This window comes from Cebus imitator, unplaced genomic scaffold, assembly GCF_001604975.1.
Source record: "Cebus imitator isolate Cc_AM_T3 unplaced genomic scaffold, Cebus_imitator-1.0 Scaffold258, whole genome shotgun sequence".
Classification (NCBI taxonomy): domain Eukaryota; kingdom Metazoa; phylum Chordata; class Mammalia; order Primates; family Cebidae; genus Cebus; species Cebus imitator.
Window position 1 is genome coordinate 392,070 of NW_016107573.1, and position 22,810 is coordinate 414,879.

Sequence of the window (22,810 nt, forward strand, 5' to 3'; positions counted from 1 at the left end):
AAAATGTGCATGTAACTTTTGATTCCCCAAAAACCTTACCACTGATAGCCTACTGCTGACCAGGGGCTTGATCACAAAAACAGTCAAATAACACATATTTTGCATGTTATATGTATTATATACTGTATTCTCACAATAAAGTAGGCTAGAGAAAAGAAAATGTGGCTAGGTGTGGTGGCTTCTGCCTATAATCCTAGCATTTTGGGGGGCTGAGGTGGAAGGATCATTTGAGTCCAGGAGTTCAAGACCAGCCTGGGCAACATGGCAAGACCCCATCTGTTAAAAATATGACAAAAAATTTTTTAACAAAAATGTTACTAAGAAAATCATAAAGAATACAAAATATATTTGCTATTTATTAAGTAGAAGTGGATCTTCATAAAGGTCTTCATCCTTGTCGTCATGTTGAGCAGGCTGAGGAGGAGGAGGAAGAGTAGCTGGTCTTGCTATCTCAGGGGTGACAGAGGTGGAAGAAAAACCGCATATAAATGGACCCAGCAGTTTAAACCCATGTGGTTCAAGAGTCAGCTGTGCTTTTGTTCTATGCAGAAATTGTGACCTGGTGCAGTGGCTCACAATGTAATCCCAGCATTTTGGGTGGCCAAGGCGGGCGGATCATCTGAGGTCAGGAGTTCGAGACCAGCCTGGCCAACACGGTGAAACCCCATCTCTACTAAAAATACAAAAATTAGCCAGGTATGGTGGTGCGTGTCTGTAATCCCAGCTACTCAGGAGGTTGAGGCAGGAGAATCGCTTGAACCTGGAAGGTGGAGGTTGCAGTGAGCCAAGATTACTCCACTGCACTCCAGTCTGGATGAAAAAGCAAGACTTTGTCTTGAAAACAAAACAAAAAAAAGACATTGTTATGCACAAGATACAAGATGTATCTTGTACGCCTTCTGGAGTTGTATGTGCCCTAGAACTCTTAGAAAGGTTATAAAAAGGGCTCAGCATCTATGCCTATTTATGATCCGTCAGAGGAACCAGACAAATCAACAGATGTCCCCAGCCCAGAAGGCTGTGAGTGGTGAAGCCCAGTGGACATGTGACCCAGTGCTGGTCGTGTGAGACATCCTTCTGGAGGTGGAGTGGGGATGATGTCTGAGCCGAGACTGAAGGGTGAGCTCAGGCAGAGGGGACAGGGTGGGAAAGCCCTGCAGACAGACGGAGAGCACAGGGTGGGCTAGGGAACTGAGATGTGTGGCGTCCCAGGGTCTGGGGACAGTGGGAGGACAAGAGGCTGAGACACCCTCAGTTCTCAGCCTGAGGGGAGCAGGAAGACTGGAAGGTTTTCCTCCCAGGGTTGCTTGGCTCTTCGTACCTTTGGGAAGATCCTAAAGGACTGAGAGCATCACAGAGGACACAGGAGGCTGTTGAGGAGACCGATGCCACATCCCTCAAGGAGGCGGAGGCTGGATGGGATTGGAGACAAGAAATGGACACAGAGAAAGAGGACCCAGACTTAGCCCTGCAGGGCTGGACTGGATGGTGGGGCAGGGACACTCTCTAGTCAGGTCCCCCTCCCCCTATATAGCTGTCCATCCACCTAAGACACCCCAGGACCAAGCCTCAGGTTAGGAATTCATTCCTCCTGGGCCCAAGGGCTCTGTCTGCCTTAAGGGGCTGCCCACACATGATGTATTCCAGCCCCAGGCAGCCCAGAGCCCAAGGGCAGCCATTGCCAGGCACATGGATGAGCAATGGAAGGAGGACGGGCTCCCCACCCTTGGGGGCAAGGGATGGGGGTCTGAGGGAGGCCAGAGTCTGTGCAGTGCTGAAAATGAATGAGGCTCGGGATGGTGGGGGGACTGGTGCATGGTCCTGCCCCCTCTGCCAGGCTCCTACAGGAGCTAAGACCAGCAACCTAGGATCCTCTTCCCAGAGAGTCCCGCTTTCTGTGTCTGTCTCTTTTTCTGTCTCTCTGTCTTTCCATCTGTTTCTTTCTATGAAAGATGAAGACATCTCTCTAGATCACTTCATCTCCCTCTCTCTCTCTGGCTACCTGGCACGCTCTCTTCTGAGAGTCTCGCACTATATCTCTCTGTCTCTGTCTCTGACTCGTTCTCTCTCCTCTCTCCCCACCACTCTCATTCTCCTGCTTCTCAGCACCACCAACACCTCCCTAGAGGTAAAAACCATGCATCCTGGGGCTGTCAGGTGGGGGGGCCCACATGCTTATGGCCCAGCAGGTGCCACCCAGGATTGGCAGGACTGGTGGGCAGCTCCAGGGCCTCTACTCTGAGGGGCTCCTCTGGTCTGCCCTTCCCTCCTGCCAGATCCATCCAAACGCCGGGACTCACAGCTGCCACTTCAGATGCATCCAGCTGGGAGTGAGCTTTACCTCACTGCGCTGGGAGACTAACAGTTTCCCACGCAGAAGGTCTTAGGCCATGTTCCTAGGCTCTGGTCACCAAACATTTCTCTCACCAGCCTGGAATTTCCACTACCAATGATTTAGGGTTTAAATGTCAGGAAGCCACATTAACTCCCCCTCCACCCAACATTAAACATTAAACACGTCAGTCATTCACATTCTAGTAGGAATGAGCCAACAGCTCTTCCCTCTCCCCCTACTTGGGTGAATGCTGCATATGGAGATATTGTTCATCTATTTTTGCAAAAGGGGATGAAAGAGAAGCAGAGGAAGGGACCTGAGAGAAGGCGAGGACAGAGGTGAGGGGGCAGAAACGGGAGGATTTAGGAGAAACTGCCAGAGGAGGGAAGGGGGAAGAAACAGAGTGGTCGCAGGAAAGCCTCCAAGTCCTCACATCACCCCCATTTTCCAGATGGAGAAACTAAGGCCCCAAGAGAAGGGACTCTCTAGATCACACAGAACATCCAGGTCTCTAAACTTCAACAACAGGCACCCCATCCTGCCAGGCTTGCTCATGTCCAGCCCTGTCATTCTGTTATCCTCCCCCTGTACCCCTGTCAAAGATGCAAGACGGGAGATTCCAGAGGAGGACAGGAAGGCCGTCCCGAGACCTCATTCATGACTTTGTGACAGCTTCCTTCCTCTCACCCCTCCCTTCCAGCCCTAGTCCCAGCTCTCTGGGGAAAGAATGAGCTGGGTGAATGAGAAGGGCAGCTCCATGGAGCATAAATAATTCGGCCAGGCAGCCGCAGGCTGTCCAGCTCTCCCAGCGCCCCGACTCTGGCCCTGCAGGTTCCCCCCAGCTCTGAGAGCCGGGGACAGGAGGGCCAAGCTCCCTGACCAAAGGTGCAGAAGCTCACTGGGAAGGCTGAGCCCTTAGGCCCTGTCCTTTGTCTGGTTAGCAGCTTTGAAGGCTGTGGCCTTACACAGTCCCTTCCCTTTCATGGCATCCAGGTACTGCCCTGGCCATCAGGCCTGGGCCCCTGGGGGCTGCAGCCATGGGCTCTGGGTGTCCCTTGGGCTGCTTCCTCACCTATGGAGCAGGCACATTATGGGAAGAGTGCCTGGGCTCCCATGAGCCCGTGTGCACAGGGCTGATATGATGGGGCATCTCCGAGCGGGAGAGACAGCCCTGTGGGACACAGCGGGAGGAGAGTCCCTTAGCTCTGGCCCTGAGGGACTTCACAGGGGAAGGAGGCTGCAGCCCAGGTTGTTTGTTAAGAGGATAAAACATTTCCTGTTTGGACTAGGCCTAGATGGATGTGTCAGTGAATCTGCCCCAGACGGGCTCTTTCCCGGATCCCATGCCCTGCCCCAGGAGGGTGTCTGTGTGTGTCCCCGTGGTCCACGTGGGCATGGGTCCAGATCTGGGTATGTGACCATGCGTTCTCTCTGGCCTCATCAGCCCCAAGATGGGACCCCAAATCTGAGCCAAGTTATCCCTTACCCCAAAGAAGCCACCTTCAGGGCTCAGTGGGGGGGCGGGGGGTGGTAGTGGCAGTGTGGTCTGGTGGGTAAGCTCATAGGCAGGTGCCCTTCACTCACTGGCCGTGAGCCCCACACCTGGGGACAGTAAGGCTGCCTCCCGGGTGGTGGAGAGGACCGCAGCAGACAATACAAGCAAAATGCTTAGCACAGCGCTTGGCGCACAGTCAGCGCTCGGGAACGGAAGCCGCTGTCGTTACTGGCGGTTGTGGTCTGGTCTTGGCAGTGAAAAGGACCAGGCTCCCAGCAGGGAGGCTCCGCCTGCAGGGACAGGCCCTGAGACCTCAAGTCAGCCGGCCCCTCTCCTCTCAGTTTCAGCAAACACTGAAACCTCAAATAACCAAAACCCCAGGCCCCCGTGGCATTTCCTGCCTTTCCACCACTCAACTAGGAAAGAGGACCAGAAAGCAGGCTGTCATCCACCAGGAAAGTGAGCCCTTAAACGGAGCTTCAGCTGTCCCCAGGGCCGCCAAAGAGAGACCTGAAGCTTTCATACTTTCCCAGATGCTCAGACTCTTGAGCCAGAGGGACCTTAAAAAGGTCCTATGCGAGAGAGTCGCTTGAGGCCAGAAGTTCGAGACCAGCCTGATCAATAGAGCAAGACCCCGCATCTACAAAAAAATATTAAAAAGGCCAGGTGCAGTGGCTCACGCCTGTAATCCCAGCACTTTGGGAGGCTGAGGTGGGCAGACGACCTGAGGTCAGAAGTTTGAGACCAGCCTGGCCAACACGGTGAAACCCTGTCTCTACTGAAAATACAAAACATTAGCTGGGGGTGGTGACGTGCACCTGTAATCCCAGCTACTTGGGAGGCTGAGACAGGAGAATCACTGGAACCCTGGAGGCAGAGGCTGCAGTGAGCCAAGATCACGCCACTGTATTCCAGCCTAGGCAGCAGAGCAAGCCTCCATCTAAAAAAAAAAAAGAGCCGGATGTGCTGTCACACACCTGTAGTCCTAGCTAATCAGGAGGCTGAGGCAGGAGAATCGCTTGACCCCAGGAGGTTGAGGCTGCAGTGAGCCGAGATCGCACCACTGCACTCCAGCCTGGGAGACAGTGTGAGACCCTGTCTAAAAATAACAAAACACAAAGGTCCCTTGCCTTGTTTTTTCAGGCAAAGAAATGAGGTTCAGAGAGGGGAAGTGACTTGTCTCAAGTCACACAGCTCCCAGAGGTTGCTCTGGAATTGACATGCAGGCCTGCAGGTCACGGAGCTTGTGGGGTGGTAACCATCAGGTCACACAGCCACAGGGTCTGTCTATAGTGATAAATACATACCCTGGACCCAGGAGTCCCAGCCTCAGCAAGCATAGGCCCGTCTCCCATGTGAAAATGTTAACAGCTTTTACCAGGAGAAGAAATTCTGCAGTGGCCTGAGTCTGCCACAAGTTTGGTGGTATTGGTTAAGAAATGTGGACGTCATTAATGATAGGAGCATCTCAGACATGTTGCAAACAGACCCAGCAGTGCCTCCTCCTCCTGTGGCACTTAGTGGGCATCCCGGACACCTCTCAGCCCCTCCAAGGCACTACCCGGTGCTTCTCCTGCGTGTTAAACAGCTGCCTGTTTGAGCTTCCTAAACAGCTCATAGCACCCCGTGGGGTGATGGGTTTGATCTGGGCTCCTTGACGGGGGCTTCAGACAGGACTGGCATCCTCTTGGGGGCACCACCCCTCAGGAGTGATAAATTATCAGGGTGTTAAGTCATTGATCCAGCTGTGTCAAAAACAAGGGCTAACCACAGAGGTACGAAGCTGCATTTCTTGGGGGTCAGAGAGATGGCACAGGAGGTGCCCTAAAATTTTACGTGAAAAGGAGGGCAACAGCTCCCCAAGGGGGAAACATTGGCACCATGGTAATGTCATTGCGGGGAGTGGGAACCCGTGGGGGACCATGTGAAACCTGGGGGAGTGGGTGACGGCGTTACCACGATCTCAATCTTCCCACATTCCTGTAAGGAACATACAACTGTCTTCCTTGCAAAATAAAAACTGAGGCTCGGAAAGGGGCAGGACTTGCCTGAGCTAACTGGAGCAGAAGTGGCAGAGGCAGGATTTGAGCCCAGCTCTCACTACCTGTCCCTTGGGACAGGGCATCTGCTTCCTCTGTGTGGACACATTGGTGATGGATCCCCCGTCCAGCCTGCCTGCCTGCCTATGGTGGCCTATGCTGCCTGCCCCTGGTGAGTCCAGGAGGGGCAATGCAGTGACTGGCAGATGCTTTCTGGGGAGTGTTTCTAGCAGGGACTGTGGGTCTGGATAAGCCATAGCAGGAAGGAGCCAAGCTGGGCAAGGGCTTCCCCAGCCCAGGCCTATCTGCCTGCTGCTCATCCACCCAGGCAGAAGGCGGGGTTAGAGACTGTCCTGGGAGGTTGGGGGTCTAGGTCCTCTCTGATGAGAGTTCTGGTCCCTCCCCATAAACACACACTCCTGTCACAGACACATAACACACATGCACACAAATCTACATCATGCATGCACACACATCCATCATACACACCACACACACATGCATCCCCCCCGCCCCTGACACCAAACACACACACTACACTTACATATACCTTTGTGGGATACAGAGCCCTTCCCCCAGAAGAAACCACTCAACACCAATTCTTACTTTGTTACATATGGTGAAATCAGTGCTGTGGTTAAGAGCTGATACTCTCCGAAGTCAGGACATCTAGGTTCAAATTCTGGCTCTGCCAAACCCCTGCCAGGGTGCTTTAGGTAAATGACAGCTCCTCTTTGTGCCTTGGTTTCTACACCTGTAAAATGAGAATAAGAACGGACCCTGCACTCATGGTGTCAGCCCAGCTCTCCTCCTAGGGAGACTGTGAGTGTCTGGGCCTCAGTTTTCTCTTCTGTAAAATGGGGATATTGTGCCCAGCTCGACGAGCAGAGTGGCTTGAAGATTCACCTGAGACAGAATGTGAGGTGGCCGCAGTGAGGTGCCCAGTACGCATGGTGCACACTGCTCAGGAAGTTTACTTGGAGGGCTGGATCCCGCAAAGGTGTTGAAAAAGGATGAGTCCCCGGTATCGTTCGCTCAGGTGAGGTGGGTTCGGGTCCCGGCCGCGTTTGGGACCGTGGCCCGGGCCTCGGTTTCCCAGTTTATATCCTGCGGGAGGACACCTCGGAGCTGGCACCCCGCCTCCCAAAGAGCCCCGCGGGGCAAGGTGAAGGGCGTGGAGCTCAGGTGGACACCTGGCGGGCGTCCTGATGGGGGCGACCGGGCCCCTCGGGGCTCCTTCCGGGTTGGCAGTGGCGGCGCAGGGGGCGGGGGCCGCGCTGAGGGGCCGGGCGAGGCAGGGAACGCGCGCCCCCGTCCCCGCCCGCCCTCCCTCCAGCCGCCGCGCTGGGAACCAGGCTCCGCGCGTCTGGGGCGGCTGGCAGCACGGGCAGGCGGACGGGCCGGCAGGCTGGGGGCGGCGACAGCGAAGGGCCGCGCGCGGAGGGCGCCGGGCGCAGCATGGGCGGCCCGCGGGCGTGGGCACTGCTCTGCCTCGGGCTCCTGCTCCCGGGAGGCGGCGCTGCTTGGAGCCTCGGGGCAGCCCAGTTCTCCGGACGCAGGTAAGGACTCCCGGCGCCTCTGCGCCCAGCTGGCCGGGGGTCCCGGGGCGCACACGCCCCCGCCTCCGGGCAGGGCCGGGATCGGGAGAGCAACTCAGTCCCCAGCCTCAGTGCCAGCCCGGGTGAGGGCAGGGACACCGCCATCCCGCGGTCTCGCTGAGGCTCCTGGAGTGCGGGGTCCCCTGTCCCATGTGTCGGAGCTGGCCGCCTCCCTCACTCCCTCCTTTTCAACCCTGGGGCCGGAGAGAAGAGTGAAGCCTTGGCCCTTCTGTCGCCTTGTTCCTAGGGCCTCTCCCCCTGCACTTGGGAAAGGTCCATGACACCCCCTAGCTGACCCTTCGAGGACCTCTCTCCCCTTTTCCCTGTTCCTGGGACCCCCTGTCCCCTTTTCCGTGTTCCTGTTTTTTTGTTTGTTTGTTTGTTTTAAAGTACCAAGCTATTTCTCTCCTTCCGAGGAGGGACTGGGGTGGAGTCTCACAGCCCAGTGGGTCAGTGTCAGAGGCTCCCCTGGGACCTGGCATTTTGGACAGAGACAAGAGGGAGCACTATCTTCCTGCTGCTCTCCTACCAGCAGGGACCCTCCTCCCTCCTCCTCTTTATGGAGGAGCTCCCAGAACCTGATGTGGTGGGACCCATTATTGTATATAGTGTCCTCATTAATCCTTCAAGGACCGAATGAGGTAGGGAAAACTGTCCCCATTCAACGGATAAGCAGACTGAGGTCCCGGGGAATTGGCATCATGTTTCAGACTCATGAGGTAGTCACTGATGAGCCAGGTTGCATATCTGCCTTTCTGTCCTTGATGACAGTGTTTGAACCTGCCCTGGCCCCTGTTCTGGCTGCAGCCCCCGCCAGGGTCCCCTCTTAAAGGCCAGCCATCGTCCAAGGCAGACAATGTGGACTAGCCAGGCCTCTCCAGGCCCTTTCATCCCATTCAAAGGCCTGCGCAGCCCCCACCCCCTACGGCCTCAATTCTTTAATTCTTTTCAGAAATTCTCCTTTCTCAGTGGTCAGGGGCCAGCATGCCCCTGCTGGGCTAGCAAGAGTGGTTGACATGGGCAGTGCTGGAGGACAGAGGTGGCTGAGGTATCAGAGGCCAGAAGAGCAGTTGTCTGAGCCAGGGATGGCGGTGTGGCAGATGTCACAGCCACCACCTATTGTGTGCAGACCACAGCTAGCCTGGGTCGGCCCCTTTACCTGCATTATCAGCTCTAGAATCTTCCCAGCTGCTTGGAGGCGTGCTTTTTATGATTCTGTTTCATGGAGGAGGAAGGTGAGGCCCAGAGAGGGAATATGACCTGCCCAGAGGACGGATGTGAGCCACCAGGATCCCAGATGCTAAGAGGACAGAGTGTGAACTCAGAAATCCACTGTCATGCTCAGGATGATGGAGGCGACAGCTTAAGGCCCAGACTGCCCTGTGGCCAGTCCAAGGCAGGGCTTCCCGGCCTGAGCTCCTCATCTCCCAGGGTCTCCTGGGTGGGAGCAGGTATCTGGTGGTCACTGAGGACTGTTGCCCCGTGTGTTCACAGAAGGCTGTTACAGTGGCCGGAGCATCACAAAAACCCTGTGGGCAATGCTGTTGCACCCACTGTACAGATAAGGAGATTGAGGCCTAGAGAGGAAAAGTGGCACCTCAATCCAGGCCATTCAATTTCCAAATTCAGTGGCTTTTTCTCCCTAGCAGCCCTCTGGGAGGAGGGAAAGAGATTGTTGGCTTGGGGGCACCAGGAAAAGTTTGTAGTCGTGGTTAGGAGTTAGGGGCTCTGGCCTTGGACAGAATGGGGACAGAATTCCTTACTTTGTTATGGATCTGATGTGTGACCTCAAATGGGTCACTTCCTGGCCATGGTTCTCAGTTTTGCTCTCTGTTTCCTTCTTTCCTTGTGGGAAGGACCAGCACCACGCCTCACCTGCAGCGGTTCTATCAACCATGTCACATGGGGGTAGGGACATGGAGATTGAGAAGTCTGTGGGGCTACTAGGACCTCCACTTGTGGCCCTGTCCCCGCGTTACTGGAGACAGAATGGGAATGTTGTGCCCCATCAGCCTTCCTGCCACCCACAGTCCAGCACCCCAGGCACCCCTTGGCAGCCAAGGGACCAGAGGCAGAAAAGAGGCATTGTCCTGGGGAAGGGATGGCCTGGGAAGGCATCCAGGGGGCCGCCCCCAGCCCCAGGAATGTGGTAACACTTGGAGACCCCCGGAACCAGGGTGCCCAAGGGCTATGCAGAGCTGCCTTGGCTTGCCCCCGCCCCTGCCAGCCCCCCATTCCCTGCTAGAGCGGCTTCCTGCCCCACTGAGGTCCTTCCAAGCCTGGAGCCTGCTTCCTTTAACCACTCATGTCAGCGCTTCAGCTGAGGGTTCAAGCCATCACCAGCCCAGACCTCTTGCCCCTGCAGCACTGGCATCCTTTGGGCAAAGCCTAGGATCAGGGAGAATGGAGGGCTCTAAAACAGAGGGGATCTGCCCAGCCTTTCTCTAGGGGCTCCAATCTCAGCTGATGCCCACAGGTGACCTGGGTAGGTGCTTTCTCTTGGAGCCTCAGTTTCTCCTTCTATCAAATGCAGAACCTGATAATCCCTATTCCAAGGGGAAGGACACTATGCTGGTGTCCCCAAGCCCCAGGCAAGCTCTAGGACCACAGCTGCGGGGTGTGGGGCCCATGTCTGGGCCTTAGCCCCACAGTCCAGGAACAGGAATGAACAATAGCTGTTAGCGCCGTGCTAAGGGCTTTGAGTGAAGCCTCCCCTGCTGGAGGAGATTCTGCTGTCCCCATTTGCAGATGGACAAAGTGAGGTCCAGAAAGGGTCAGGGCCTTGCCCAAGGTCACCGATTTAGGAAGCAGCAGAGCCAGGACTGGAACTCCGCCCCACTGCAGGGCTCTGGCTCCCATCACACCGCCCCCGCCCGCCAGGCTCCTTTCTTTCCTCTCCTTTTCATCACGGCCCTTGGCCCCCGGCCTGCTTGGCTGCCTCCTGCAATTAGCCCCTATCACTGTTCCAGATCACAGCCCTGGGACCTACAGAGACAAAGTCCCCTGGGCCCCTCGTGGCAGGGGGTGGAGTGTAGGTGTAGGTAGGGGGCCCTCATGGGGGTGGCCAGTGCCAGGCTGAGCTGGTCTGGCCTGTTTCTCCCCTCCTGGAGGCCTCTGGGGGTCTAGAGGTGCTGAGTGGGCAGAAGTGGAGGGCCCAGGAGGGAAGTGCCACCTCTTCCCAGCCCCTGCCCTCACCCACCCCACTGCGCAGCCTCTTCCAGCTCTCGGGCAGCTTATCAATGACCACATCCCAGGGAAGGAAGACCCCAGGGGCTGCAGAGATGGAGCACATGGGGATGGGTCCCTTCATCTGTGGAAACCTCAAGTCCTGGCTCTTCTGTCCAGAGCTGCTGCCTGTTCTCCATCATTCAGTCATTCAACAAACATCACTGAGTGTCCTCAGGCTGAGCCCTATGCAAACTTGGTCCTAGCTCATATCCTCCCCCAGCACCTGCATGAGCGAGTGAAGACCAGGGCTATTGTGAGTAGCTAACGGGTGCCCTGGGAGATGCCCAACCCCTGCCTGGGCCTTAGGGCTGAGACCCAAAGAATGAATAAGAGTTTGCCAGAGCAAGAGGGAGGGGCTTTCCAGGCAGAGGGATCCTCATATGCTAAGATCAGAGGTGGGAGAAGTGGCTGCATGAATGTGCGGGAGAGGCGAGCAGCATAAAAAGTGAAGGATAGGGCTTGCAGAGCCACAGTGTGCTGTGGACTCCACAGTGGATGGTGGCAGCATTAGGTCTGTGCTTTAGAAAGAGCCTCCTGCTACCCCTGGAAGGTGCATAGAGGAGCAGGAGGGTGGCAGGGCCAGGCTGGGTCCCTGTGGAGGAGCTCAGGCTGATGCTAGGTGTCCTGCGACTGGGGTCCTCAAGGTGGGGGATGGGGTGGTTATTAGTGATCCCCTTGTCGGGGGGACAAGGGACTGAACTTGAACTCCAGCTGGCATGAATGTCCTCTCCTGTCCAATAGGTCTGGCCAGCCAGCCACCAGCTCCATGTCTCCTAAGGAGAGGATTCAAGCACTGTCCAGATTGTGGCAACCGGGCAGGGACCCACATGGGGAAGATTTTTTTTTTTTTTTTAAGAGAAAAGGTGTCACTCTGTTACTCAGGCTGTAGTGCAGTGGCATGATTATAGCTCTCTGCAGCCTCAAACTCCCAAGCTGAAGCGATCCTCCCGCTTCAGCCTCCCAAGTAGCTAGGACTACAGGCACGCACCAATGGTAGAGATTTTAATTAAGGAAGAAGAAGGAAAAAAAATTTTTTTTTCTCTGGCTCCCTTGTGGTAAAAAGGACAGCTCTGGCCATTGTGGACCATCACAGGCCACCTCTCCCGGACTAGTCCAGGAGCTGGGCATTTGGGGGTGGTGTCCACATGTGTGCTGTATAGATATGTGTGAGAAGAAGTGACTTGCTGGGCTTGCCGTCACCTGTCCGTGTGCATGTGAGAATGTGTGTGTGTGTGTGCGTACACGTGTGCACGTGTATGCATGGGTGTACATGAAAGAGCACTGCGGGTCCCTGTATGAACATGTGCAGAGATCATAACTTCAGCCTATCTGCGTCCAGGTGAGAGGGCATGTGTTTGTGTGTGTGTGTGTGTGTGTGTGTGTGCAGGTGCGGGTGTGGGTGTGTCAGTGGGTGTGCAAATGTGAACACATTTGCAGGGGAGGAGCTTTGACTGTGACTGTGTGCCCCTCTGAGCCTGCTTTGGTCTGTCTATGTCCATCAGCTCTATGACAGAGCTGATGAGTGTGTGTGTGAATGTGTGAGGGCACACAGCCCTGTATCTGTGGGTGTGGACTCGTGTGCAGGGAGGACGGTCATTTCTGTGGTTAAGTGTCCTGCTGGACTTGCCTTAGCCTGTGTGTGTTCATGTATGTAGCTGTGTGTTTATATGGACCTGGTCTATGCGCATGGGCACACATGTGTGCATGCATCGTGTGTACATATGCCTGTGTGTCTGTGTGCATGTGTTCACAGTGTGCACATTTGCCCTGTGTGTCTGTGTATGCATCTGTGTGCTCAGGCCCTGCATGTTCATGTTTGTGGCATCTGCTCACTGGCATAGCATATTCATTCTGTGTCCCGGCGCCCTTTCCTGCCTCCTGAGCTTCCAACTGTCCTCTGTCCAGATTGTCCTCTTCCTCCCTCCCTCCTTCACTCACGAAGCCCCTGGGCCAGCCTGGGAAGTGTCACATAGACCACAAAGAACCTGTGAACCCTCTTAACCTGTACACCAAGTTTTATGTGTATTTCTGGAGAGAAGCCACAATTCACAGCAATTTTCCAAAGGGGCCTAGGCCCTTACTCTCCTTATAAAACCCTAACAGGTTCAAAACACAGCTCTGGTTTTTGGTTTTTGGTTTTGAGAGAGTCTCGCTCTGCCACCCAGGCTGGAATACAGTGGTGCAGTCTGGGCTCACTGCAACCTCTGCCTCTGGAGTTCAAACGATTCTCCTGTCTCAGTCTCCTGAGTAGCTGGGATTATAGGTGCACACTACCATGCCCAGCTAATTTTTGTATTTTTAGTAGAGATGGGGTTTTGCCATGTTGCCCAAGCCACTCTCAAACTCCTGATCTTCAAATGATCTGCCTGCCTTGGCCTCCCAAAGTACTGGGATTATAGGTGTAAGCCACTGGTCCAGGCTTTTTTTAATTTTTAAAAAATTTGTATGGAGACGGGGTTCTTACCATGCTGCCCAGGCTGGTCTTAAACTCTTGGCCTCAAGCAATCCTCCTTGCCTCAGCCTTCAAAAGGGCTGAAATCTTCACCTACTCATTAGGAGAAACACTTCTGTCCTGGGGTTGAGAGTGCAAGCTCTGGAGCCAGAGGGACTTGAGTTCCAACCCTGACTGTGCCGCCCATCATGGGTGCCTGGGGCACGTCCTGAACTCCAGAGCCTCAGTCTTCCCATCTGTAAAGTGGCTTTTTTTTTTTTTTAGATGGAATCTCACTCTGTTGCCCAGGCTGGAGTACAATGATGTGATCTTGGCTCACTACCACCTCTGCCTCTCAGGTTCAAGTGATTCTCCTGCCTCAGCCTCCCAAGTAGCTGGGATTACAAGCTCCTGCCACCAAGCCTGGCTAATTTTTTGTATTTTTAGTAGAGATGGGGTTTCACCAGGTGGCCCAAGCTGGTCTCAAACTCCTGACCTCAGGTGATCAGCCTACCTCAGCCTCCCAAAGTGGTGGGATTACAGGTGTGAGCCATCGTGCCCGGCCTAAAGTGGCTTTTTAATAGAGTGAGAATTTGACTGAGCTAATGCATGGAAGGCTCTGGGCACAGCTCCTGGCATGCAGCAAGCATGATAAACGTAGCTACTGTTAGTGCAGGAGACGGAGCAGATGGAAAGCCCTCCTTGCTCCCAGAGGTAGCAGTTTGAGAAAAGAGTGTAATTTTTTTCTAACTTTATATACACGTATCTGTACATGTGCAGGCATGTATAAATAGTTGACTTTCTGTCTCTCTCTTAGTGTAATAGAAATGCAATCACTTGCTGGGCACGGTGGCTCACGCCTGTAATCCCAGCACTTTGGGAGGCCGAGGCGAACAGATCACCTGAGGTCAGGAGTTCAAGACCAGCCTGATCAACATGGAGAAACCCCATCTCTACTAAAAACACAAAATTAGCCAGGCATGGTGGTGCATGCCTGTAATCCCAGCGACTGGGGAGGCTGAGGCAGCAGAACCACTTGAACCTGGGAGGCGGAGGTTGCCGTGAGCCAAGATTGTGCCATTGCACTACAGCCTGGGCAACGAGCAAAACTCCGTCTCAAAAAAAAAAAAAAAAAAAAGGCAATCACTGTATATTTCTTGGTCTTTGCCTGTTTTTTTCTCCCCATAACCAGGTGTGATAGCTGGGTCTCAGGTCTGCACACAGAGACCTTGGGCTTTGTCACAGCATCTGGTTTTCCATGTCTGGTGGCTCCATAGCTGTGGAGGCTGTTCTCAGTTTTGTGCCATTTCTGATGGTGCCATGGCAGGCACCTGTCACCTCTATATGGGATGGCACCTGTCACCTCTGCATGGGATGGCTGGCCAAGCGCTCTTTGAGCTCCTGCTACTTCACGGGCCAAGCTGAACCGTCCCTTCTCCCAGCCTTCCCGCCTCCAGGGCCATACGTGGGCTGTTTCCTCTTCCAGCACTGATTCTGGCGTGGCACAGAAAGATGAAGGGAATTCCACAGGGCCCTAAATTGCATCAGTTGCCTGGTCCTGGCCCAGGAGTTTCTCCTGGTGGGCTGGGGTGGGGGCAGGGCAGCAGTGAGTGGGGGCAGCACTGTGGTCAGCATGGGAGTCTCTGATGGCCGGGACATTCCAGGTGCTCAGTGGCCCTCAGCCCTGCACAGGGTCACAAGCCCTGTGCTTTTTGCAGGAGCCAGGGAAGGAGGGATGGTTTCAGGTGACCCTCCTCAGCCTGGGTCCCCCACCCCTCCTAGACTTTCTTCCTGCCCTCAGGCCTGGGGTCAGCAGGTTCCCAGGCTGGGGTCTTCACAGAGCCACAGACCGTGGCTCAAGATGAGGAGGAGATGGGAGCTGAGGCCTCTGGGATGGAGTCAGCCATCCACACTGCTGGGTTCTAGTCTTGCTCTTCCATGCACCAGATGTGACATGAGCAGTTGTCTTCACCTCCCCGAGCCTCAGTTTCCCTGCTGTAAAATGGGGTGGGGGTACCTTCCTGGCTCACCATTAGATGTTAGTGAAAATCCCCTTAGCATACAATAAGTGCTTAACACATGCAGTGTACTCTGAGTATTAGTTGGTGTTTGGAGAAGTCAGTCCTCTGGGCTTGGGGCATTGATTGCACATCCCAGCCAACCCACAGAGGGGACATGGGGATGAGCGAGACAGGGCATCTCCTCGCATGCTGGCTGATGGGGCAGGCACGAATTGGCAGCTTAGTTCAGCATGACAGGCGTGCAGATGCTGCGGGAGCCAGGGCAGGGTGGAGATGGGAAAGGATGGAGGGAAGAGGCCACAGTACCTTGGGGCTTTGAAGGTAGAAGGGGCCACGGGGAGAAGCAGAGGAAAGGACACTCCAGGCAATGGGCCCAGCACCAGCAAAGGCCTGTAGCAGGTGTGGGCACAGGAGATCCTGAGGGCTGGGGAGTTGGGTAGGCAAGGCAAGGATGTAGCCGGGTTTCCATTCTGTGATACTCCCTCTCGGGAGGGACGGAGCTGCAGAGGGAGAGCCCACTCACTGCAGTTGTCCAGGCAAGAGGCAGGCAGTGATGGCAGTCTGGATGGGTCAGAGTTGGAGAGGAGGCAAGTTGGGGAGGGAGAGCTCTGGGGAAAATGCCTGCTTCCGTCTTGCCGCTGCCTTTCATGTTCATTCCACAAGACCTACCAAGAGCGCTCAGCACGGCCCCACCCCCAGGGCCATGACATTCACCCGTCAGCCACAGACTCCCATCAGCCATTTGGGCCCAGATGACTTTGCAAGCTCTGGAGTCTCTCTGCCTGGGGATTCAGGGCTCTTGAAGAGAACGCGGACATCCTCACCCATCCTCCCAGAGCCCCCGGCAGGTACCTGAGTTTCCTTTCTTTGCATCTGTTTCAGGAACTGGTGCTCCTATGTGGTGACCCGCACCATCTCATGCCACGTGCAGAATGGCACCTACCTTCAGCGAGTGCTGCAGAACTGCCCCTGGCCCATGAGCTGTCCGGGGAGCAGGTAAATGAGGTGGAGGCACAGTTTGGGCAAAGGCCTGGTGGGGGGACTACATGGGGAGTGCAGGGTAAGGCTGGACCCCAGGGTGGGTGGAACAAAGGTAGCATCAGCCTGTCCCCTTGTGCCATTGGAGCACCCTGGAGGGCTTCCTGGGGGAGGAATACACCATTCACCTGCATTCCTTTACTCAGTAAGTATTCACTGCTGGGCTCAGGGCAGCCCAGCCGGCAGGGTCTTCCTGTCCAGCTGGTATCCAACCTCTGATCCCTGTGGCAAGGTGGTGGGGGGATGGAAGGGCTGAATCCCAAAATGCAGGAGGAGAGAGCCTCCAAAGGGACCTGGAGGCAGCAGAGGATCCTGGAGGCTCTGGGTTTGTCCCTGTGGGTGTCCAGGGCAGTGGGAGAGGTTATGGAGGACCCTGTCTCAGCTGGGCCACCTGGGGACTCTTTCAGCTACAGAACCGTGGTGAGACCCACATACAAGGTGATGTACAAGACAGTGACCACCCGTGAGTGGAGGTGCTGCCCTGGGCACTCGGGGATGAGCTGCGAGGAAGGTAGGACTGCCCAGCCGGCTCCCGGAGCCCTGTGACAGCAGGCCAGGTGCCTCCCTGCAAGTGCATGGAGCCATGACCTGTTACAGAGTCACACACAGGGCCGGCTGCACAGGGCCTGGCTCATCAGACACAGTCAGTGCTTGTTGTCCCCCGCACGGTGACTGCTTGCCTCTTGGGAGACTCTTGACACATACTGGGTAGCTTACTCACATTTTAAGTCATGCCATCCCAAGTCTTTCCTCCAAACTTGGGGAAAGCCCATCCAGACACTTCCGTATGACACGATAACAGACGTTACATGGAAGTAAAGAACTATTTTCGTCAGTTCAGTGGGTCAGAGAGGAAAGAATGGTTACACCTGTCCTGCAGATGAGGAAACCGAGGCTCAGGAAGGGGAGGGGCGCACACCTCTGTCTGTCTGCCTGGCTGCACTCCCTGCCCCGCCCCCTGCCCCTGGGCTCTCGGGATGGGAGAGCTCGGCAGGGCCCCTCGTGTGTAGAGCGTGTTCCAGGCTCAGGGACTCCTCCCACCACCCCTGCCTTCCCAGGCTCAGAGAACCCTTCAGGGGCACAGAAGAGGCAACATGGGCTCCCAGCAGCCTGGGTGCACTCTCCCCTGCAGAACACTCTCCCTTCCTCCAGGCACCTGCCCCTCTGCTGAACAGCCCAGGCCCCTCCCACCCTCGCTGCCTGGCTGAACCCATTAGCAGCAGATTTTTGGACACCAAGAGCTGTGTTTCCAAGCATGGCCCTAAAGAGGATGGGCTGGCCCAGAACCATCCTGAGAACCAGCCCAGAGACAGCTCAAGAGACAGAAGCATTCAGGGGTCCCAAAGCAGCCCATGGACATAGACACCAGCCTCAGGACATACCCCAATTCCAGAAATACAAATGTGCGAAATGTAGCCTCTGACTCAAAGGAACATGGTGCTTTCGGAAGCCACGGCTCACAGGTGTTTCTTGAGAGATTTGCACACTTCACCTTCCCGGGACCCTCAAGAGCCCAGTTCACAGATGGGGTGACTGAGGCCCAGTGAGGTGGAGTGGTGTGCTCAGAGTCACACAGCCATGGGCATGGGGGTCAGAACTCACCACGCAGCGGGGAAGGGAGGGGTCTGGCAGGTTCTGACATGGGGTAGAGGAGTCCCCAGTGAAGCTGGGGAGAAACCAGGTGGCTGGAGGGAGAGTCAAGACGCCCCATGCCAAACACCCCTGCCCAGAGGCAGCCACATGGCCAGTGTGGGAGGCAGGAGCGGGTGGACGGACGTCTGAAGGGGAGCCAGGAAGCACCCTCTTGTCACTGGTGGGAGAGAGAGGGGAAGGCAGGTGGGGTTGAGAGGCAGGAGAGCTAGCCAGAGGGGCGGCTGCCAAGGAGACCACAGAGGAGCTGTGATGGGGAGGGGCGAATCCCAGCAGCATGGGGGCCGCCTGGGCCCAGGCAGGGCCTCCCCAGGCAAAGGCCATTCTGTCCCTGGCTCCCCTCCCAAGGGCAGACCTTCCTGGTCTCTGGGGCCTTCAAGGAGTGGATGAGGGAGAGGACAGGTGGGGGCAACACCCATGCCCTTGAATCTAGCCACTGGAGGCTGCGAATCCAGGAGCCAGGCCAAGGGCTAGGGGGCTCTGCTGATGTGAAGGCGTGGAGCCAGGCCAGCTCCCTCTGCAGGGCCTTCAGGTCCCAGTATAGGGATGGGATATTTGAGACTTCCTGGGCCGGGCCAGCTCTGACACACACCAGCTGCATGGCCTTGGGGTGGGGACTCCCCGTGCATTGTGCAAGCCATTGTATAAGGGTGCTGGGCTGGGAGTGCTGCACTGCAGGTGTCATTCTCCTGCCCACTCGGAGGGAGAGGCACCATCACTAAAAGGCACCAAGCTGCCGTATGTCCCTGCAGCAGCCTGTGCTCCCCACACTCAGCCTCAGTGTCCTCACCTGGGAAATGGGCAGGATGATACGCGTCCACCTCTCCAGGTGTTGCCAGGATGAAATCTCAGAGCCTGTGGAGGAAAAGGAGGTGGGTGAGTGGATGCCTGTGCCCGACTATTCCAGAAAACTCTGCTGGGGTCCTGGGAATGGGGAGCAGGGAGGCACAGGGACATTGCCAGGGGACCCTTCCCTTTCTCACACAGCTGGGTTCAGGCTGGGCCCCCCAGCTGCTTCTCCTGCTAGTGCCCACCCTTGTCACCTGCCCAGTGTTGTCACTTGACCCTGGGGCCATAGAGCTGCATCCTCAGGGCCAACAGGGCCCAGAGCAGCCTGGGGTGGGCCAAAAGAGGAGAGGGAACACCTGCCATTCCAGAATCCAGCCCTAAATCAGCTGTGCTCTACTGTGTGACTTGGGGCAAGTCCCTTCCCCTCTCCGAACCTTGGCTTTATCTGGAAGTCACCCAGCATGGAGAAGTAGCATGCATGCTTGGCTCGTGGTAGATGCTCCACAAATGTCTTCCTCTCCCATCCCCCCACCTTGCTGGGGATCCCATGGCGACCTGGCAGACACAGCCCTGCCTCCCTCCTCTGAGGCCCCCCTTCTCAGTCAGCTTCTCAAAAGGAGACTTGAGTCTCTCTGAGGCTGGTGGGCTTTAGTGAAGGACTTCACGGCGCTGGTTTTTGGCAGAATGGGGGTGTTCACTTTATGACCAATGAGGATTGTCTCATTTGACGTCCATGGCAACCTGTGGAGAAGGGACTAGAATGGGCTCCATTTTATAGATGTAGAAACAGGCTCAGAGAGGTGATGGGACTGCCTCAAGGTGGTTCAGCAGCTGAGAGCCAGGATGGGGACCTGTCTGAGCAAGCTTCTGTGCCTCCAGGCCTCAGGAGGTGGGGCTGGCAGAGGCTGTCACCTGGCTGCCTCTTATCAGAAACAGTAGGGCTTATCGGAACAATGGGTGAGGAAGAACCAAGGCCAGAATGCACCAAGTGGACCAGGCAGGGCTGGGCAGGTGGGCACGATGCCAGGGCCATGTCAGCCTCACAGTCACCTTCCCTGGGCCTGAGCCTGGGCCTGACCCCCTGAGTGCCTGGGCCAGTGGGCTCTGCTGACAGTGGGGCTGCTGCAGCAACCCCCATGTTACCCTGCCTCTTGAGGCTTCCTGCAGACAGATCAGCCCCGCTGTCCAGATGATGAAAGTGAAGCTCAGAGAGGGTGTGGGACTCACACAAGGTCACACAGCAAGCAAATATTGTGGCCAGGTTTCTCCCTAGGGTGCCAACCTGAGTTCTATGGCATCCCCATGCCCCAGACCCTTCTGCAATAATCAGGACAAGAGGAATGAAAGCTGTCACTGTTTTCCGTGCCAGGCACTGCAAGGCATACCCCCCTGCGGGAGCCATCATGGTACAGAAGGCCCAGATGCAGAAACTGAGGCTCAGAGAGGGGAATACCTTATCCAGGGGAGCAGCCTGTGAGCCGAGGAGGTGGACTCAAACCCAGCCAGTCTGACTGCAACCAGGGGTCTTTCCTCTGCAGCAGCACTGGCTGAGGATGTCCCCAGGAGCGTGTTCAGACAGTTAGGATGCTATGAGGCTGGCAGAAGCCAGTCTCAGCTCCAGCCCCTCCCAGATAGAAAGATAGAGAGGCTGGGCTTCCTCCCCTCCCCTCTCCATGGGCCCCATGGAGCTGGGTTGCCTCTGCTTCCCCCTCATAGGTCCCACTGTCCCCAACATACATATTCCTTCCCCACCCATGGTTCCTCATAGCCCTTGTCTTCCAAAATGGGAAACCAGAGAGGGGACACTTGCTAGAGGTTGACCACAAAATAGCCTAAGAACGGGCCAGGCACAGTGGCTCACACCTGTAATCCGAACACTTTGGGAGGCCAAGGAAGGGGGATCACTTGAGACCAGGAGTTCAAGACCAGCCTGGGCAACATAGCAAGACCCTATCTCAAAAAAATAGTTAAAAAAATTAGCTGAGCGTAGTGGTGCATGAGGACTGCTTGGGAGGCTGAGGTCGGAGGATCGCTTGAGCCCAGGAGCTTAAGTCTGCAGTGAGCTGTGATCCTGCCACTGCACTCCAGCCTAAATGACGGAGCAAGATCCTGTCTCTAAAAATAAATGAATATTTTAAATAGCCTAAAAGCAGACTGAGGCTCCAGCCCAGGCCCTTCCTGGGCTCTTTGTTCTCCTCTGCCATCCAGGGCTGGGCACTCCCCACACTCATCTCTTTTATCCCACCCAGGTTCCAGGTATGGTGATGAGTCAGCTTTTGTTTTGCAGATTCAGAATCCAAGGGCTAAACACTGCAAATCCATCCACACCACCACCCGGCCACTCCCGCTCCTGTCTGGGAGGCCCAGCAGCCTCCACCTCCCTGCCAGCCCATCCTGCACCCCCAGCGGCATGGCTGCCTCCTCCACTCTCTCAGCCCTGCCTGCATCCCCTGAATCTCACCCTCCCTCTGTTTGACCCCATGCCCACACCGGCCTTGTCTCCCATACTCAGCCTTGGCAGTGGCCAGCAAGTCGCTGCTCTGCCTGCAGCCCTTTGGATGCTCCCACCTGGCTAGGTTGATCCCCATCCTGCCACCCTGACTTCCACATCCCCAGTGCCTGGCACGGGCCACATACAAAGTGAGTGCACAGGAATCAAATAGGAACTTTGCCTACCCTGAAGAGGGGACTGGGCTGGACATAGACTAACCCTTTCCAGAGGCTCCTGATTGGGCTGGAGGGTTTTTGGAGCTCCCACCCCCAGCTCTGACCCTAATCCCTGGCTCTGACCGCCGGAAGCAAATATTTACATCTGCAAAGTAAATTCTTCACAGGAGACCTGGGCTGGAGCCGGGAGGGCTGCCTCCCCATGGCCTGTGGTCACTGAACCGAGCAGAGCAGATCTGGGGGTTGGTTATGAACGAGGAAGCCTTTCCTTTGGCTCCTCCTCAGGGAGAGAAAGTCATGAAGTTGGAGCCTAGGGACACCCCAACTTTTCATACCCCTAATCCCCAACTTTTCACATCCTTACTCCCCAATTTAGAGCAAGGTTGAAATAAATCCCAGACCCCCTCGTCCCTACAAGGACAGAGCAGGAAGCCCCTCCTCTCTGGGCCTCAGTATTCTGTGTCATGAGGGTCCCATGAGAAGGGGCACAAAGCCTCTCAGCTCTGGCCTGGCACTGGGCAGAGGGAAGAAGATCCGCTTATGGGGCCCAGGGCTAGGAACTACAGACACACTGGCCGTGTGGAGGTCAAGACAGGGAGTGATGAGCTTCAAGGGGGCTTGAAGGTGGGTGCACTGGCCTGTTTGGGAAGGCTTCCTGGAGGAGGTGGCATGGGTGCAGCAGCTGTAGAGATTAGGAGAAAGCATAGGGTGGGAACATGCGTATGTGTGCGTGCGTGCGTGCGTGTGTGTGTGTGTGTGTGTATAGGATGTGTGGTGACCTCCCAGATGGTAGGAAGTGGCCCACAGTCAGACTTCTGGAGTGGAGCTGGCATTTGTGGTCCTGGGACCAGCCTTCAGGGCCCCCTGGGAGGACAAGGTTGAGGCTGGGGAGGAGCCCTTCAGTAGGGACCCCCAGGCTGAGATGAGGAGGGTCTCAGCCCATGGGGGCCTCTGATCAAACACCAATGGGAGTGATGTGACATTTTTGTCCAATGGCAGGTCTCCCCACAGCCGGCGGCTTCTTCCTTACTGGAATTTTGCGTGCTACAGGGCCATTTTATAACCTATATCCCTTCAAATGTTCCTGTCCATTTCTCAGAACTTTGGGGGAGTTTTTGGATAACTTTTTATGAATCTTGAGTCCAAAGCCAAAATTTTCTGGTCTTTTGAACAGTTTCATTATTTCTTTAAACTCTTTTCTTTTTTTAATTTAAATTCGCAATTGCATTGAGCGTCTGATGTCTGTGCTGCTGGTCAGACCATATTTTTATTTGTTTTTCTAATTCTTTCTGGCCCCTAGAGAAACATCAAAAACAAACTGTCTGAAAAAGAATTTCCAACCACAAGTTTACAGATTCATAACTCAGGGACACTCTAGTGTGACATGAAAACATTTATGCTGATTTTATTTGATTTTTTTAGATAGGGTGTCACTCTTCCAGTGCAGTGGCACGATCAAAGCTCACTGCAGCCTCAAGCTTCCAAGCTCAGGCAGTCCTCCACGTCAGTCTCCCAAGTA

At 55.5% G+C, this 22,810-nt stretch overlaps 1 protein-coding gene and 1 long non-coding RNA gene across 11 annotated transcripts in view; one reads left to right on the forward strand and one right to left on the reverse strand.

Annotated features, from left to right (window-relative positions):
• Positions 1 to 810: 810 nt before the first annotated feature.
• On the reverse strand, positions 811 to 7,114 carry LOC108283256. The gene is made up of 3 exons (XR_001816742.2): positions 6,847 to 7,114; positions 6,476 to 6,623; positions 811 to 834 (listed from the first exon to the last, which is right to left on the reverse strand). It is a non-coding gene; the product is annotated as an uncharacterized LOC108283256 (long non-coding RNA).
• Positions 7,115 to 7,192: 78 nt separating this feature from the next.
• Positions 7,193 to 22,810, forward strand: part of EMID1 (EMI domain containing 1) — a 50,752-nt gene continuing 35,134 nt past the window's right edge. For 7 of the 10 annotated variants that reach the window (XR_001816738.2, XM_017499485.2, XM_017499484.2 and 4 more), the window contains exons 1-3: positions 7,198 to 7,428; positions 16,030 to 16,143; positions 16,593 to 16,696. Coding sequence is in view for 9 of the 10 variants with exons in the window: in XM_017499485.2 (XP_017354974.1) it covers positions 7,328 to 7,428; positions 16,030 to 16,143; positions 16,593 to 16,696 (319 nt within the window). In the remaining variant the exon portion in view is untranslated. Of the gene's footprint in view, positions 7,429 to 16,029; positions 16,144 to 16,592; positions 16,697 to 22,810 lie in introns of all 10 variants that reach the window. The other 3 variants (XM_017499487.2, XM_017499489.2, XM_017499483.2) reach the window with 2 other exon arrangements.